The sequence below is a fragment of the Crocodylus siamensis genome, chromosome 3 (assembly GCF_052110815.1).
Source record: "Crocodylus siamensis isolate JL-2025a chromosome 3, ASM5211081v1, whole genome shotgun sequence".
NCBI lineage: Eukaryota > Metazoa > Chordata > Crocodylia > Crocodylidae > Crocodylus > Crocodylus siamensis.
The window spans coordinates 166,210,127-166,228,010 of record NC_143397.1 but is presented as its reverse complement, the minus strand read 5'-3'; the positions used below and the strand labels follow the sequence as shown (position 1 = coordinate 166,228,010).

General features: G+C 48.3%; 1 protein-coding gene across 3 annotated transcripts in view; it reads right to left on the bottom strand.

Annotated features, from left to right (window-relative positions):
• The window catches only part of PIEZO2 (piezo type mechanosensitive ion channel component 2), a 503,985-nt gene that overhangs the window by 102,162 nt on the left and 383,939 nt on the right, over positions 1–17,884 (bottom strand). For 2 of the 3 annotated variants that reach the window (XM_090039669.1, XM_090039670.1), the window contains exon 22: positions 17,579–17,779. The exons of the other annotated variant lie outside the window; for it this stretch is intronic. In XM_090039669.1, the coding sequence (XP_089895795.1) occupies positions 17,579–17,779 (201 nt within the window). The remainder of the gene's footprint in view (positions 1–17,578; positions 17,780–17,884) is intronic. 3 annotated transcript variants of the gene reach the window in all.

Here is a 17,884-nt window from a genome sequence, read left to right as displayed (position 1 = left end):
TTACCCCGAAATATTAATGTATCAACATGTGCCAATGCATACCCCCTCAATTGCAAACTTACCGGTGGCTGCAATCCTGAGGTGCCTGCTTATCCTGAGTGCTGGGTGCGATGGTGGCAGGGGACCATGTAAACTATTGGTGGTAGGTGTTGGACCACCACCACCATGATGGGGTACCACAGTACAAGTACCAAAGCGGAGTTGCCACGTTGACCCTCCATGTTTTTTGTATCGTTAATGGAGTACATTTCCCAACAGCCCCTACCATCGCATCTTGGGCCAGCTGCACTGTGATATTGTGGACCAGAGGTTTTCATGGATACCAGGCCAGACGCACAGGGTTGTGCACTCAGACATGTGCAATTTTGGGGTGGTTACAGCGCCCCCTTAGCTAGCAGCAGCCCTGCTGTCAGGGTGTGTGGCAGGTGTGCGGCATGGCACACAGTTATACTGCAGCCTCCCTGGCATTTTATGGCAGTGACAGCATAGTCTATTGCTGGGGCACAGACACAATCTTCAGCCTGCCATGCCCTGGATTAGTGTCACAATCTCCCATCTCGCACATTTTTATTTTAAGTCTTATTCTTTATTTTTTTTATCAGGACATGCCATTATATAATCTCAGAATGAGAAGATAATGTATATATTATCCAGAACACCAATATAAAACACAGTTTAAAACAAAATCAATTGCTCTAACAACAAATAAGTACCTTTAATAACAAATATATTTTTAAAAATAAGAAAGCCTTCCCCCCGCCCAGGCATTTGCTCCTTCACTTCTCCCCAGGCCCTGCCACAGTCCCCGGTGGTGGCGATTTACTCATCTTTCAGGTGACTGCTGGAAGCCCCTTCATTCACTCCACCACCTGCAGTCACCTGCAGTTATGAAAAAAACACACTGTATCCGGAAGAACAATATAAATTGCAACCTTTTATTTACAAGAGCAAAAAAAGAATATAAACCCTTGCTTTTTTTTTAAGACAAGCAAACAAACAAATACAAAACCAAGAAATATAAATTAAGAGACCCAAATAAATAAAAAAAATCCACTGCATAATGTGGCATCACATCATCTTTGATGTCTTATTGTTCTGCAGGGAAAAAAAAGATGGGTTTGGCCCCATGCTCCCAAAACCACCTTCGTGGCTTCCCCCCATAGGCTACAAAATCCCCTGTGGGAGATTTCAATACCTATTTATAAGCGTGGCAGCACCATATATTCCAGTGGAGGGGTCTGGGACCACGTGTCCACAGTGTGTGGATTCTCTGGGAGGCAAATATAATTATAGGAGTGATGCAAGTTACCACTAACTTGGTAACACGTGCCAAGGCACATCCCATCAGTGGCAAACTTACTACCTATGACACCTGTTGCACCTCCTGCTGCATGAGTGGGTTTTAGGGTAGAAGCTAAAGAGGCATGGGGGTGATAGGGGAAGCAGGACCCACGAATGGTGGTGGGGGTGGTAGAAAAACCAACAGCACTCGCACCAGTCTCATAGCTCTGGGGGTCAAGGCAGGGGTTGTTCCTCCATATGCAGTGCTGGATGGGAGAGTGTTATAAGCAAACCTGCTGCTACCCAAAGAACTTTTCTGTTGGGGGTGTAACTTTCCCCATGGACAGATGATCTATGTTTCACACAACCAGTCCTGTTCCAACCAAACCTGCTGCTGGCCCCATGGACATTTGGGGGCTGTAAGTCCTCCTCCCCCCTCCCCCAAAGGCTTGTGCACCCCACACATTTGCCCTGTCCCACAGCCAGAAGCCAGCAATGAGGCCTGGCCAGTAGCTGTTCTGAATGTTAATCTGCCTTTTTGTATGTGGAGGTGGGGGATTTGCAATCTTTTCCTACATGAAGGGAAATTTTGGCATTCATTTACCAGTCTAGCCACAGTGTGCAATTATGTACTACCTCTCAGTACAGTCATAGCTGTGGGTACATGCAGCTGGAGTTTAGCAGGCGACCCTCCCTGCCAAGCTGCAGGAAGGCTTATACCCATTCCACCCTCACCAGAAAAACTATTCTATCGATTCGCTATTTCTATCTGCAATAGCTTTTCTTCTGTATTGATATAATACAGGAATTAACCAGCCAGTTATTCATCATTCAATCATGGCATAGAAATCCCTCACCAAAAATCAATCAACCTTTCTATCTATTTCCACATCTATTCACTTGTTTTCATTTTACCTTTGAACTGTCTCTATCCCAGTCTTGATTACTGCCCTCACACCAATTCCACCCCAGAAAAAAGCCACAGACTACTGCAGGCTCATACTCCCCCGCCCTCCTCCTGCCTCCCGCCTGTGCCAAGGAGCAGTTTCATTAACCCTTCTCAGGACATGGTCCACCCTGGGAGGCCAGGCTACCACTTGTGCATGGTTACCCTTGTGGCTGGCAGTGTGCAAACAATAACTTCCTTCCCCCACCTGGGCAGCTGCTCCCTCCCCTCCCCCCATGCCCTGCCACAGTCCTCAGGGGCAGCCAGTTATTCATCATTCAAGTAACCATGGGAAACCACAGCTGCCCATAGGGAATCCCCCACTTGCTCCTCCACTGTCCGCCCTCAGTGCAACCTTTGCCCTGCCACTGCAGACAATGCACTGAAAAGACAGAAGTTTTGTGTTGCACAATGAAAATTTTGTTTTTATTGAAAGAACCAATCAGTGCTTGTTATTGGTAGTGTCCATGATATGTGCAACCAGGCAATCCTGCACAATGGCCACTTGAACAGCATCTCCATGCTGATGTTGTGGGGTGCCATGCACTGCCCGCCCATGTCTCTGTCTGCCTGCTGCCTCCTGTGCTTCGTCAGCCAATGACTCACTGAAAACCTCCCTCCTGGTTTCACAAATATTGTGAAGCATGCAGGCTGCCACTAAAGGCCATTATATTTTCTGGCTTCAACTTGATCCTGCAATTCAGTGCCCTCCAACATGCTTTGAGCTGGCCAAAGGTGCATTCAACAGCCATCCTGCATTTGCTGAGATAGTAGTTGATGGTAGTCTTTTGCAGGTCAGTAACATGTCCTCCATATGGCATCATGAGCCAGGGCTTGAGGGGGTAAGCTGCATCTGCTATTATAAACAGGAGGATGGCAACACCACAGATCACTGTGTTGAGGGCTCTGGGCACATAGTGTCCTTTCTTCATCAAACCAGGCAGCAGAGAGTTTCTAAATCCACGCATGTCATGCGCTGCCAGCCCAGCCTGTACAAATGTTAGTGAACAGTCCTAATGATGCACCAAGGCTTGCAAAATCCCTGAGGCAAATGCCTTCCTGTTCATGAATGAGCAGCTCAACTGTGAGGGGGATAGCACAGGGATGTGTGTGCTATCTACAGCCCCCGTGCAGTTTGGGCACCACGGCACTGAAGCCATCAATAACTTCCTGGGGGTTATTGAGGCAAATAAAGTTGTTTGCGGCAACATCCTGCAGCAACTGGCATACCTCACAACTCACCATCCTGGATGTGCAGGGAGCCACACAAATTTGGTTCACAATGTAGCAGAGGCTGGCAGGGGTGGCCAGTTTCATGATGGCCATGATCACCCTCTTGTCTAGCCTGATGGCCCGATGCATGACAGTGTCCTGCCTCACTATTTTCAGCCCCAGCATTGAGATGATGTTATTAAATGTCTCCCTGGTCACTTGAAACATCTCCAGCCACTGTTGATTGTTCCCATCAGTCAGAGCTTCTCATGTGGGCCCAGACCCTGCAGTTGCTGCTCCTGAGGTTGATCCACAAAGCCCTGTCATCCACCAGTTCCATACCTCCCTCCCGGTTCTCCCACTCCACTGCTCATTTAACTGTCTTTTTTGTGAGGTGCATTTACATGTTGGCATCTCATTGCAACTATTTACAAGGATCATCATAGCATACATCGTGATACTTAGCTGTGGTTCTATGCTATCCAGTAAATCCAAGACCATCAGTGGGAGACTCAACTCTATTTTGTCCTCCTCACCCATTTCATCTGGATTCCCTATTTTGGCCTCCTCACTCATTTTGTCAGGATTCTCCATGTCATCTTCCCCATGCATTTCATCTGCAATCTCCATTTGGTCCTCCTCACTCATAATGTCTGGATTCCACGAAGCCATGTTGTTTGCCAGTACACAGCAGGGCCACTGGTCAGCACAAAGCACCACTGAGGTTCGTGGGCAATGGGGGTCATCAGAATAGACATGGTAGCTGAATACAGTCAATTAGCATTGAGAGTGACTTGCTGTTTTCATGTCAATGATTACCTTGCTCAGGAGGCTGTGTACTGGTTGTTGGCAAAGCAGAGCCTTTGCCTGTACACCCAAAAAGCATCTCCCCAGAAAAGAGCCCTGCCCTGCAATAACTCAGATTTGAAACAGGGGTGTGTGAGGGACAGTGATATGTCTCAATGGCTCCCATTAATAGCTCAGGACCTATGCCAGGCATCAAGGCACCAGAACAATAAAGTCTTCTCCCAATCACTATGGTCCATAATTGACCCCCACCCGGTTTTGGAATAGGGCTTCATTAACACCCATGCTACATTTGTACTGCTGAGTATTACAGCACTCTGCTCTCCTCCCCTAACTTGGTAGTTCAAGTTTTGCCTCCACCACTCTCCCAGAAATAATTAAATCATTCCTTGCAAAAAAAGTTGGGGTTCTAGCCATGAAAGACGCAGTCTACTATAAACGCCAAGAAATATCTCCCCTTCATATGAGATAAAACCCCAGCACAGCTGAGTGCTTGATTAGGTGGCACAGTGAGTGTAGGAGAAGTTTTGTTTGAGGGAGAAGCATTTGGGTGTGATGGGCAGTGGGACATTATCAATCTATCCATAAGGACAATGGGGCTTGATTTGGACCAGGCTATGCCTATCACCATTGCTTTCTTTGTAAATGTTGGTTGATCAGATTGCTGACTACCAGTTCTGAAACACAGTTCACACCTTCATAGTTATGTGTACATGGAATTTTCAAAAAGGTTCGTTCAACACATGTCTATACAACAGCCCCCAAAGTTTACCAGAAAACTTTCTGTGACTCTGTTGTCTGGATACCTTGGTCTTGACAACTTTTGGGGCATGAAAATCTTCTTGATGTCTCAGAAGAACAAGCCCAATAGGCAGACAATGGAGCAGGAGGCTGATATATCTATCAACCATGGCCCCAACTGGACCCAGGAAGAACTTAAGGACTTGATCAACATTTGATTAGAGGAAAAGATCATTGAGCAGCTGGAAAGTACAAGGAATACATGCAATAATGAAGGGAATGAAGGTGAGCAGGCACAACTGGGACTGGACACAGTGCTGGAGCAAGATCAAGACACTGAAATGTATGTATCATTGGGCAAGGATGTGAGTTCTCATTCTGGGGCAGCACACACAATTGTTCCACTCTACAACCAGATGTCCATCATTCTCTCCAAGGATGTGGGTGAGGTTTCTTGTCTCTGGTCATCTGCGACTGGTGTTGGCCTGGAGAGGACATGTAAGGAAGGAACCACAGAGCGTCCTGAGATGGAAACTGTGAGCATGTCAGAGCAGTGGGGTGATTGCTCAATGTTGCTGGATGACAGGGCCAGCCAAGAGGAGTTGACCTTGATCATGAACCCAGTCTTCCTGACACTCTCAAGCACAGATGAAGTGGAGGAGGACACTGCTTTGGATATGGTTAACGCATCAGAAGTTCCTCCTGAGACCCAAAGATCAGTTTCTGTTCCCAAGACACAAGAGGATGAGCAACCGGGGCCTTGTAAGCATCGGGGAATGGGCACTATATCCATTTGTGCCACTATGGCAGGCACTGTTTCAGTGGCATTGGGTTGGATGTGCTAGGGGGTTGTGCATGTAGCACTGGAAGTGGGTACCCATCCCTTTTAATGTTTGGGGAAGAGATATTTCACCACAAACACTTTGTTTCCTATTCTTGTTACCAGCTAGCACACCTGATGCCGTTTGGGGATGTGCGTTCAAGCCTTGGAGCCCAGCACATGTGGGAATATTGCTGCAGGCAGCGATGCTCCAGAGAGCATGATGGAGGCTTTGGTGGAGACAGCACAATCCTGAGTGGCTGCTGTGGATGACTGGTGGGATGAAGTGTGGGTGGTGCATAGGGCAGATGATGAGTGGGAGACACGAAGTGTGGCCAACACCATAGAATTCAGGACTAGACTGCACAAACCAGTTTCTTGAGATACCATGCAGTGCCATGAGGATCTGCAGGAGACACGTGCATTGGTTAAGGACCATTTTCTTCAGCGTGTGAACAAGCCCCCTATTCATAAGTGCCCCCCAGAAAGTGCACACGAGCTCCACTCAGATTGCCTCCATTCAGGAGGTAGCCAGAAGTATTACAGCTGAGCCTGTTCTCCCACCTGCATTGCAGTCAATTAGTCAACTGAGGGATGCCTCAATGTGAGCAAGGCCAAGAGAGCACCGCTGCGGTTCAGGGATCAAGGGGCAGGTCAGATGAGGGGTGCACGGGCGGGAAAGAAAGCCAGTTGATGAGACAGGGTTTCCTATTTGTTCCTATTTCAGTAAGTTCTAGGTTTCTATTTGTTTCTATGTATTACTTAGTAAGTTCTCGGGTGGAATAAAACTGCATTTCCCATCCCTGTCTGCCTTCTTTATTGGAAAGGGGTAAAATGGCTGGATCTGGTTGTTGGGGGGGGGGTGAAAGCAAAGCCAAACATTCCCTGGCTTGCCTCAGACACAGTGTGGTAGTGAGACTTCATTACACAAAAGTGGACAGTGGGTGGGGGTGGGGATAGAGGACTGGTGATAAGCTTTTAATAAACCCCTCTGTTAACTGCTCCTGTTGCTGAGAAGGAGAACAAAGCCAGGGAACTTGGCCTGAGTATATGATAACTGCCCTCTTTGAAATGTGAAGTGGCTGCACTGAAAGGAAAATGTCTGCCCATAAAGGGTCAGCAAGTGGCACCCTTTGAGCAGAAGTCATGAAGTCAGACCTAGAGACTTATATTTTCATATTTAAACATAATTTCTATATTCAGAACGGGTGTGACCTTGAGGTGTTTTGTACCTGAAGCTGGACTCTCTTCTGCATATACATTTTGGCTCTGGAGAGCCAAGAGACAGATAAAAAACCTCTGTGAAACTTTGCAACATTTCACAGTTAAGATGTTCAGCAACTATTGCAGTCCCATGCCTTTCCTCAGATTATGGCTTGGCTGTGCACGGCGGTGCACAGTGACAACGGTAAGTCAATGAGTTAGACACGGTGGCCAGAAGGTTACTACAGGCCCCCCTCATCCCTCCTCTCCCGTTATGTCCACTGTTGGCAGTATCCTGCCAGGTGATGGTTACAAGCAACTGTGGCCACCACTCCAAACACTTTTCCCCATCCTCCTGTCTGCCCATGAAGGACAACTGCTCTGATACACTGCTGTACAGCCCTTGGCACCCAGGGTCACACTGTGCAAGGATGCAGGACAACTATTGAAAGGGTCTTGCCAGATGGCAGAGGGTCTCCAGGATGACCCAGGGATGGCCACTGCCTGACTTGCCAATGGGCACAGAACATGCCACTGCTGTGTGTGCCACAGGCCATGCACAATGAACTTTTAGTGCAGGCTGAAGGTTGCCCTAGCCACTACATCCTGCTACTGCTGATCCTGGTGGTGCTCCATGCACACCTGCGCGTTTGGTTTGCGACACTTATCTACGAGGGCACAGGGGGTAAGCCTGGCTTGCCACACAGCTCAGACAGCTGGATGGATACCTGTCACAGTGCTATACAACCCTGACCCCCAATAAGGAGGATGACATTGGCACAGTAATGTCCTTGGTGTGTGAGAGGCACAATCACTTTCACCCCTTCTAGGGATGAAAAAATTATGTGTGAATCTTATCATGTTTGTGCATGTGCTGTACTGTACTGTTCTGAGTAGGTGGGAACAAGGGGCCAGGGCGGTGCTGTCATGCCACCCTACCTACCCTATAGTAAAGGTTAGTATCCACATTCATGTATGCTGGGGAAAGAAATGACCTGATATTGATAAAGCAGGTAGCTATGCTTAATGGTCCCTCAGGATCATGGAACACCATTTGTCGGGTTTTCTGCAAGTCTGGCAACTGAATCAGTGGTTTTGGGGAGTGGGGTTTTGGAAATTCAGACACAGCATGACTAAAAAGTATCTTTCAGTGGAGGTGGGGGGGGTAGCATTGGTTCCTCAAGGCTGCTGCTTTCCTGCAAAGGCCTGGGAACACTTCTGTAATAACATTTTCTGTAATGCAATGTAACACATTGGGTCCCAGGGGTGGCTGTGATGGCTCCTGGTGGTTTTGTGACCATGACCTGCTCTGCCTCTAGGGTGCCCTCTTGTCTTTCTGGCCACACTTGATGGAAATAAAATAGAGAGGCTGCCCCCAGACCTTTGCTCGGCCTCGGTCCCAGTGGTCCTAGACCCCTGGCTGGAGCTTTGTGTTCAACTGTGCCCAGCAGGGCACTAAAAGCCTTAAGAGCTAATTGCATGGCTCCAAATCCTCCCCTTTACCACACCCCATGCCTCATGGGTGCTACTGGTACGTCATTCTCTCTGCTGGAGCTTTGGCCTCCTTGGTTTCTGCCCCTTTAATCTCACTAGCCTCCTATCTGAGGCCCACTGAATTGGACCTGGCTTTGCTTGTGCCTTCTAGTCACCAGGCCCCTGGCCCCTGCCTGCTGGGCCCCTGGTCCCTGTATGGCTGTACCCTCTCTGGTGCTGGGCCCCTGGCCCCTCTGTGGCTGTGCCCTCTCTGGTGCTGCTCCGGGCTCAATAAGGGCTGAAGCCCTGTTCCTGACCCCGGCAAGGCTCAAGGCAGTTGAGTGCCCCCTGGGCACTAATGAGGCCTCCTTACTTCCCCTTCCAGCCTCATCCTAAATCACCAGCAAAACAGTACAGTAAATCCCCTGGGTTTTAACATAAATGACAACAAAGAAAGCAGACCTCTGTTTCTTTAAGGCGACAAACCTTCTTTCTCCCTTTGTGCCCATATACCTCCCAGCATAGGGTCCCTGTGAGCTTCCCGAGCCTCAGCATTCTTATAGGCAGCCAATGGTCAGCCCAGCATCTCTGGGTGGGTGTCTTTGACAGGAACTCCTTCCCCTATGGCAGCCAGGGAGAGCCTCCTCTTCTAGCCCCAGCCTTTGCTTTATGAGCTCCCAGAAAACTGTTGACATGTGCCTGCTAACTGTTCCATTAGTCTGTTGCCCTGGTGACCTGCAGCTGCAGTGCCCTGACTAGTCTGCAGTGCTCCCTGGCTAGGCTGCTTTTGCTCTTAAAGTAACAGAGCTACCAAAGCTGGTTTTGGGAGGCTCACTGTTACACACCTCCACTTTTTACCTTCGGCCAACAGGCAAGGAGAAGGTATGGGGTGTCCATTTGTAGCCTGGTGCCCCCTAATCTTCATCCTAGCTCAGCAGGCACAGGCTTCTCCACCTCTTATCAACATACCCTTCTAACATCGGGTCCCAGGCTAACTCTCTTATGATCCCTCTGCCTTTAGTCTTGCTGTCCCTGGGACCTGAGGTCCCAACAGCTAATGATCTCAGCTATTTCCTAGGCAGCTTCTTCATTTTTACATTAAACTAGCGCTTGACCACTGGGTCTCCCCCAAGTCTTTATATAAGGCCACAAATGTGACATTCCCTGTTTTCCTTCTTGGGTGGTCTTTGAGAGTTCACCAATTATTCCACTCAGGGAGGTTATCCAAAAACACCCTTCTGCCACTCAGAGTTGTCCTGATCTCAGTCTGTCATCTCCTACTTCCTGAACTGGGGTAGGCTTCATTTCTCCCACCTCAGGATGGACCAGCTCTTGACTCATTCTTGCAGTCTATGTCCAAGATTTTCATAATGGCTGCTGAGTTCCCCTCATAGCTAGCATGGCCTCTGGCACACAGAAATTTTTCTGCCTGGGTATGCCTGTTCCACTGGTGGCTCTGTATCCCAGGGTATTCTCCCCTGTAATAGTCTCTCTTCCCTTCTGGAGGCACTGTCTCCCTTCACCCACTTAGGGAAGTGTGCTCACCACAGGGCATCAGGCCCGCTGTACAAGTAGGGTCACATGCCCGCTGCCCACAAACCCCACTAAAGCAGCCGTCACCCCACGTAATTCCGGGAGGCTTACCTGGCTTTCTTGGGGCTGGGTAGCTCACACTCAGGTGATCTCTGTTTTTCTTCTGGCCTGAGTCCTGATTCACCAAAGCAGCCTTGGCCCCAGTTGGGCCTGGGCAGGAGGACCAGCTTTCACCTCCAGCATCTGTTGAGCCTTCTCTGAGGACCCCTCCTGGTGCCTCAATACTGCTACATCCCTCTGGGGTGAGCCAGTCTTCTCCTTAATAGCCACTGTCATGGAAACCACCACTGCCCTCTCTCCTCTCTGTTGCCCTTTGGGTTGTGGCTGTGCCTGAGGTTGGGTTTTTGCATCTTTTTTGCCTCCATTTGCCACGGCTTCAGGAGCCTTCTGTGACCTTTCCCCAGGAATGCCTCTGGGAGCACCTCTCTTTCTAGGCTCTCGTGTGGGTCTTTGTTTTCTGATCCCTCAACCTTGGGCTCAGTTTCTCTGCCTGCCTCTTGCATCTGACTCGGCTGTTGCAGAGATATGGCCAGCTTCATCTGAGCTCCCTCCAGCTCTCCCAGCTGTGCTGCAAGTACTCTCAGTCCCTCTGCAACTTCTTTGACCTGATGGAGTCCCATGTCACACCTTATTTGTTGTCAGCCTAACTCTGTGTTTAGTTTCAGGTTTTTATTGGTCATCTCAGTGTTGGCTTGATGAAGCAATGTGAGTTGTTCCTCACAGCTGGCCTTCTCTGCCTGCAAGTTGTTCCTCTGTGAACAGACTTCAGCCAAGTCCTGATTACTTCTTGAAAGCTCTTCCTGCCAGGCTGTTTGCTCACTCTGTCCATAATGATATAAATATGCAGTGGGCATCAGTTCCTGCACCAGGGCTTGGATACTAGTGAGGTCTTCCTGCAACATATACAGGAGCTTCTCACTCTGTATGCCCTTCTCCTGCCAGTCCTGCACCTCCTGCTGCAGTTATGCTGATGCTTATTTTGCACATCTGTTTTTTCAGGGCTGCTACCTTGGTGTTCTACTTTTTCCCTTTCCCTGAATTGTCAGGGCTTTCACTTTTTAGGACAGAGTCTGTTCCCTCAGTCTGAGGCAAGAATGTTCACTCTGTCATGGAGAGCTCATAGCTTTGCTTTCTATCCTTGACTTCTTCCTGCCTCTGCTGCTATTAGCTGTTTTATTTCTTTCCTGCTCTCAGCCTTAGCTGCCTTTCAACAGCTGAAACAAGCCTTTCAACTCCTTGCTCTTACTTTCTTTGCTTCTTGTCAGCATCTGCTGTCTCAGGGAGGTGACCTCTGACTCAGCTTGCTCACGAGCTTGGTGTTCTAGCACCAGTTCCCATTGCAGGTGGTCTGCCGGTCCACCCACGTTGTCCGCGAAGAGTTGCACCTGCAACAGCTCATGTACCAGCATAGCTACATGGTCAGCTTCCAATACTGCTTTACTCCTGCTACTTGGGAGCTCAACTCCCTAGATGGATAAGTGTTCTGACAGGCTCTGCCACACCATTATCTGCCACACCATTGTCTAAACTTGGCTGTTCAAGCTTGCTGATCTCTTCTTTTACATGCTGGAACATCTGCACTGTTTGTTTTAGCAAATCTTGGCCAGGTGCCATTTGGATTCCAGCCTGCTGAAGCTGCAACTGGACCACCCCTCTGATCCATTCCTCCTGTTCTCAGGCCTGCTCAGTCACAGTAATCTGCTGCTTGATTACTGCCTGTACTAGCTGCTCCATCTCTGCAGCCATTTTGCTTTTGATGCCTTCCCCAAACTCTCTGCTGTACAAGTTCTTCTGTATCCTGCCTGTCCTCCATTGACACACAGGTTCTCTCACTCTTTTGCATGGCCAACTTCCTGTGTAACATATTTGGGTCCCAGGGATGGCTGTGATGCCCCCGGTGGCTCCATGACCATGTCTAGCTCTGCCTCTAGGGCATCCTCCTGTCTTTCCTGCCATGCCTTGATGGAAATAAAATAGGGAGGCTGCCCATGGACCTTTGCTAGGCCTCAGTTCCACTGGTCCCAGGCCCCTGGCTGGGCCTCTGTAGTCAACTGTACCAGCATGGCACTCAACACCTTAAGGCTAATTGCATGGCTCAAAATCCTCCCCTTTAATCACCCATGCCTTGCCAGTGTTACCAGTATGTCATTCCCTCTGTTGGGACTTTAGCCTTTGCCCCTTTAATCTCACTAGTCCTTCTAGCCTAGGCACACTGAATCAGACTTAGCTTTGAGACACTAGCTTCATTTGTCCCTTCTAGTCACCAGGCCCTGAGCCCCTGCCCCCTCTGTACCTGTGCCCTCTCTGGTGCTGCTCTGGGCTCAATAAGGGCTCAAGCTCTGCACCTGCCCCTGGCAGGGCTCCAGACACGCAAGTTTCCCCTGGACACTAATGAGGCCTTCTTACCTCCCCTTGCAGCCTCATCCCAAACCAACGGTAAAACAGTACCGTAAATCATAAGCCTCTGGGCTGTAACATAAACAACAGAGAAAGCAGTCCTCTGTCCCTTTAAGTGGGGAAACCTTCTTTTACCCTTTGTGCTAGTATACCTCCCAGCATAGGCTCTTTGTGAGCTCCCTGAGCCTCAGTGTTCCTACAGGCAGCCAACAATTAGCCCAGCATCCTTAGGTGGCTGTCCTGGGTAGGAGCTACTTCTCCTGTGGCAGCCAGGGAGAGCCTCCTTTGCTAGCCCCAACCTTGAGCTTATAAGTTCCCAGGACCCTGCCTATATTCAGTCAGCAAACCACTGGCATGTGCCTACTAATGGCTCCATTAGCCTGTTGCCCCAGTGACCTGCAGCTGCGGTGCTCTGCCTAGTCTGCAGTGCTCCCTGGCTAGGCTGCTTTTGCTCTTAAAGTAACAGAGAGCCCTGTGCTCACTGTTACATGCAACAGTAGCAGTTTTCACTGGTGCCTGTGAACACCCTGCACATAATTGCCTGTCGCCATCAACCGATGATGTGGGATTCTGGGGAGTTGATCTGAGAATAAGAACCTTTCCCCCAGACCCTCTGACCCATTGACCCAGACTCTGGTGCCAGGGACCCTGCCTGACCCTTCTTTCTGCGCCCCCCCATGACCAAACATGATCACACCTGCCCCATCCATGGCACTTGTACAGACAGAAGTCTCAAGTCTGGCCTCTGTATTACCCAGTCAAAGTAAAGGGGGAAAGCAGTGGCTTACACAGGGAAAAGTATTCCCCTGATGAGTGCAGCCTTGGAATAGGAGAACCGCATGGTTGTTCAAAGGGCAAAATAAAGCACTCAAAGCCAGTGGTTCTTAATTTTGTGCCACTGTTGGAAAAATGGGCACAAGAGTGGGTGGGCAGAAGCCAGTGTTCCCTTGCTAATCATGATGTGCCTGGACTTGACAGAGCCAGCACAGACCATGCTTGCATGCTGGTTGCTGTCTTGCATGGTCCCATCCAGCGTGGTGGACAATGTGTGAGCGAGACCACTTCACAGTGTTCAGCTGACATGCTTGATGAATAGTGGGTTAGGAATCATGTAGATTCATAGAAAGTAAGGGCTGGAAGGGACCTGAAAAAATCATCCATTTTAAAGCATCCTACTCAGGGCAGGAACACAGCTGAGATCAAATGATCCCAGGAAGGCATTTGTCTATTCTATTGAAGACATCCTAGGGTGGGGACTGCAAAACCACCTTTGGTAGTGTATTCCAGATTCTGGTCTCCCTTACAGTAAATAAATTCTTCCTTACATCCAACCTAAAACTATCTTCTAGAACAGTTTAGGGGCATTCCTCCTTGTCCTCCCTTGGGTGGACATGCCATATAGTTAACATTCATTCATTCATATCTTGACTTGCTGCCTCACCAGGTATGGAGACTAAGCAGAGACCAGTGCCTTGACATGTGGGTGACTTGTGGCTAGCCCTCTTCTGTGCCATGGCAAAAAGAGACCCTATGGCTCATATTTTTACCTACACAGACTTTAGGCACCCTTTTTGCAAAAAAGTATGGACAAAAGAAGCAAAGTTGCCAGGATGGTGCTAGCATGTCTGTCTGCTGTACAAACCTTTTGCACCAAAATGAGGGTCAAGGAGTGCACTTCTCCTGACCTGCTTAGCAAGAGCTCTATAAATTGAGGGCACAGGGGCCTGGGTATGGGTACCACTTATTGATCCAAGATGTCTGAGGCTGAGTAGAGAAGACAGCAGGCCAGGGGGCGAGAGAGGCTACCAGGGTGCGTAAGACTAGGACCACCTGGTCCCATGAAGAAACTAAGAGCCTGGTTTGGGAGATGTGCCTAGCAGGGGCACAAGATGGCATTTCAGTGCAGGGTGAAGTCCAAGAATATGAGTGCTGCTTTTCTACATGGAGTAGCAAGAGCTCATCAGAATGTCATGCCCATGCATAATGTGCTGCACTATTGGTACCTCCAACCAATAATAGAAGTAGCAGAACACCAAGCAAAGAGATGAATATTCAGGCCATCCTCCACTCCTGAGAGCTCACCAACCATGGGTTTGACTGAGAGTCTTGCTGCCTCAAGAGAGGAAGACAATGGCAGTTCACTAGAACTGGACCTTGATGAGTCCACCCAAGAGGAAAGACCAGGGCCATTGTCCTCCACAACCGGTCTGTAAATCTATGGGGAACTGACATTTGAACTGAACTAGGCTGGGCCATGATGTGAGGGGGACAAGTTGGGGGACTGCAGTAAACTGGCATGAGACATGGGGGCAGCAGGGGGTGTAGTTTAGTTGACAACTAACTGACAGTTGGGAGGAATTGATTGTTGTGCACGAAGGTGAAGGTCAATGCAAAGCACAGAGGCTCTGCAAGTGATTTGTTTGCAGCCCTTCAGGGCCTGCAGTCCAACAACTTGGAAGGCAGGCAGGCACGCAAGCACTCCTTGGTGGGTTCTGCAGAACACTTCTTATCTGCTTGGCTGATTCTCAGAGCACACAATAATCCCCCACATTTATTCCTTCCTTGGTTTTCAGCTCCACAAGGTATGCTTCTGCTGTCAAAAAATGCAGACCACGTAGGAAGCCTGAGAACGATGCCTGGACAGATAAGATGCCCAGACAGATAAGACTGTCAGCATCATCAATACCTGCACAGTGTGGTTGTGGGACATAGCAAGACACGCATATTGAGTCCATGGCTGAGTGTTGGCCAGGCAATGTAGCAGGAGGTATTCATGAGAAAGGGAGAGAAAAAGGCAGTACAGCTCAGAAACATAAAAAAACAGCGTTATTTATGTGCAATGATAGTAGCTAAGTATTGCTAATTAGTGGTCATTGCCTGTTTGTTGACTGAAGCATGAGCAATGCCTATGGTTATTGTGTGCTTGTAAAAAAGGCCTTGTAATGAAACTTGTTGAATTTTGCCTAAGGTTCAAAAAGTTGAAGAGTACTACTTCTTGGTAATGTTTACCTTGAAAATTCTGTAATGGTTGATTTGTTATTTATTTAAGTTATGCTTAATAAATCAGTAAAGGTTAATTATGAAAAAAACATTTCTGGCTTCTTTTCTTTTAATGTGGTTGGCCTTCGATGCCATTGTCACTCTGGCCAGAGCACGGCTGTCAAGTGAGTGGTGGGGAGGGGATGTCCATACAGGAGAACAAACATTGATTCATATCAGGCTGGCTGGACTGCAGCATCAGGCATGCAACACCTGGCGCCCAAAGAAATACATTACACCTAATTATTGAAACACGGCAGCTAACCTCTTCACCTCCTATCTGCCATTCAAAGCGACATCTGATGGACAAAGGGGTGAACTACACAAAAACTGCAGTGCTATCTGGTGGACAAAGGGGTACATTACACATCCTTGAGTGCATTTCTGTTTGCACATGATGAATCCATGGACACATTTTAATTCATGGTGACCCGCACTAACTATGTTGGGATAAGTTTTACTTTAAAACTCCAAGAAGACTTTTAAAATGTCAGGAAAACACACAAGTACAAACTGTAACTCTGTTGAAATACAAGAAAGGGGAAATTTTGTCACGTGTACAAGCGCCCAGAGACAGTGTGTTCAGAAACTGTTCAGACAATATCATACTGGCTATAGGCAAACCAGAAAAATTTCTCTGAAGTGGCTTTGCTGCTTAATTATTTTTTGGAGTTGTTACACACTACACTTAGCATGTGTTAACTTGGGGGTAGGCAAAATATGATCCCTTGGCCCTGCTCAGCCCAGACGTGTGGCAACATGAGTCCCACTGTCCTTGGATGTGCAGTGGGGCTGAGACAGCATGGTGGCTGGACCTGCTTCCTGGCAGCCCCCAAAGTGGTGGTTCCTTCCTGTGCCCACTGCCAGTCTCCACCCCCCACCACTGAACCCAGCCCCACTGCCTGAGCACCCTGGTTTGTCCACCTCACACCCACTGTTGGGGGTGCTGGATGGAGTGGGCAGGCGGGGTCTCCATGGAGACCAGCCCAGGACCTGTGCAGGCAGGGTGTGCTCAGCCAGGTGGATGGATGGGGCTGCAAGCAGGTGGGAAGTGGCATCTGGGAGTGGGACAGGTGGGTGGGACTGTAGGTTGGTGACAGTGTAAGGCCAGGACCCTGAGACAGAGCTTTGTCTCACTGCCTGCACATCCCTTTAATGGGTGCCAGTTCAGCCACAGGGGACCCTGGCCACCTGTTCAATTACTGGCATGATAGTAAGGGGCTACAAAGTTATTCCACATAGTTTGAGGAATAACTTTGTGGCTTACTCCATCTTTTATCACACCAATAACTGACTGAAGGTGTGGCTGGGTGACAACTTAAGATGTGATTAAATGTAATGTGTAGGTGGGGCCTACCAGTAATAACAACAGCAACAGTAAGAATAATACAGGTGACCCTCGCCTTTCATGGGGGATATGTTCTCGTATCCTCCACGAATGGTGAAATCCATGAATAAGGCACTGCGTTCATGAACGCAGTGCCCCTGGCAGCCTGTGGGGGCACTGCATTCAAGGAGCTCCTGTAAGTGTATACGTGTATTTAAAATACAGGTTCAGCATTCGCGAATACTGGAAACCGCAAATGCCGTACCCATGAATAGCGAGGGTTTCCTGTTATGTGGTGCTTTCAAAGCCACCTGCCTTCCACCCCAACTTCTGCAGTCCTGAGTGCCATTGATTGCAAGAGTAGCTAACAAGTATTTCATCATAGCCAACACCCTGCCAGCCCCAGATTCTTCTCTCAGCTCAATTATATGTATAACATCTGTTGCTATTCACCTTGCCAATCCCTCCCTGAATAGTGCAGAACTCCCAATGAGTTAAAATAGAACAGAACAATGAAAAACAAGGAGTAAAAAAGGAACAAATAAAACACAGCAAGGCAGAACAAAAGGAAAATGATAGAAAAATCTGATGTGGTCAGATAATGGAGACTGTGCCAGGGCCTGGTATAAGTGAGGGATGGAGAAGCATTCAGTTGTCATAGCTTCCTAAGCTGGTCTCCAAGAAAAAAAAACTAATAAATAACAGATTACTGTTTTAGCAGAATGAATATATTATTTACCTCCAAACCAAACTTGTAGAAGAAGTAATTTATAAAATACTTGGCACAGTTTAAAATTCCATCATCCAAATGCACTCTTGTAATATCATGGAAAATGGTTTTAGTCACAGGTGCAGTAAGATTATTTCGACATCTGTAGTACTCCTGATGCCGGTAAATTGTAACTTCAAAGGCTAGAATAGCCAGCATCAGTAAATTATTCTACAAAAGAAGCAATGAAAAGAAGATTAAGGAAGAATTAAAAAAAATGTGAAGGTCTAGAAAGGCTTTTTTATTATTATTTTTATTTTAAGCACAAATTATTAG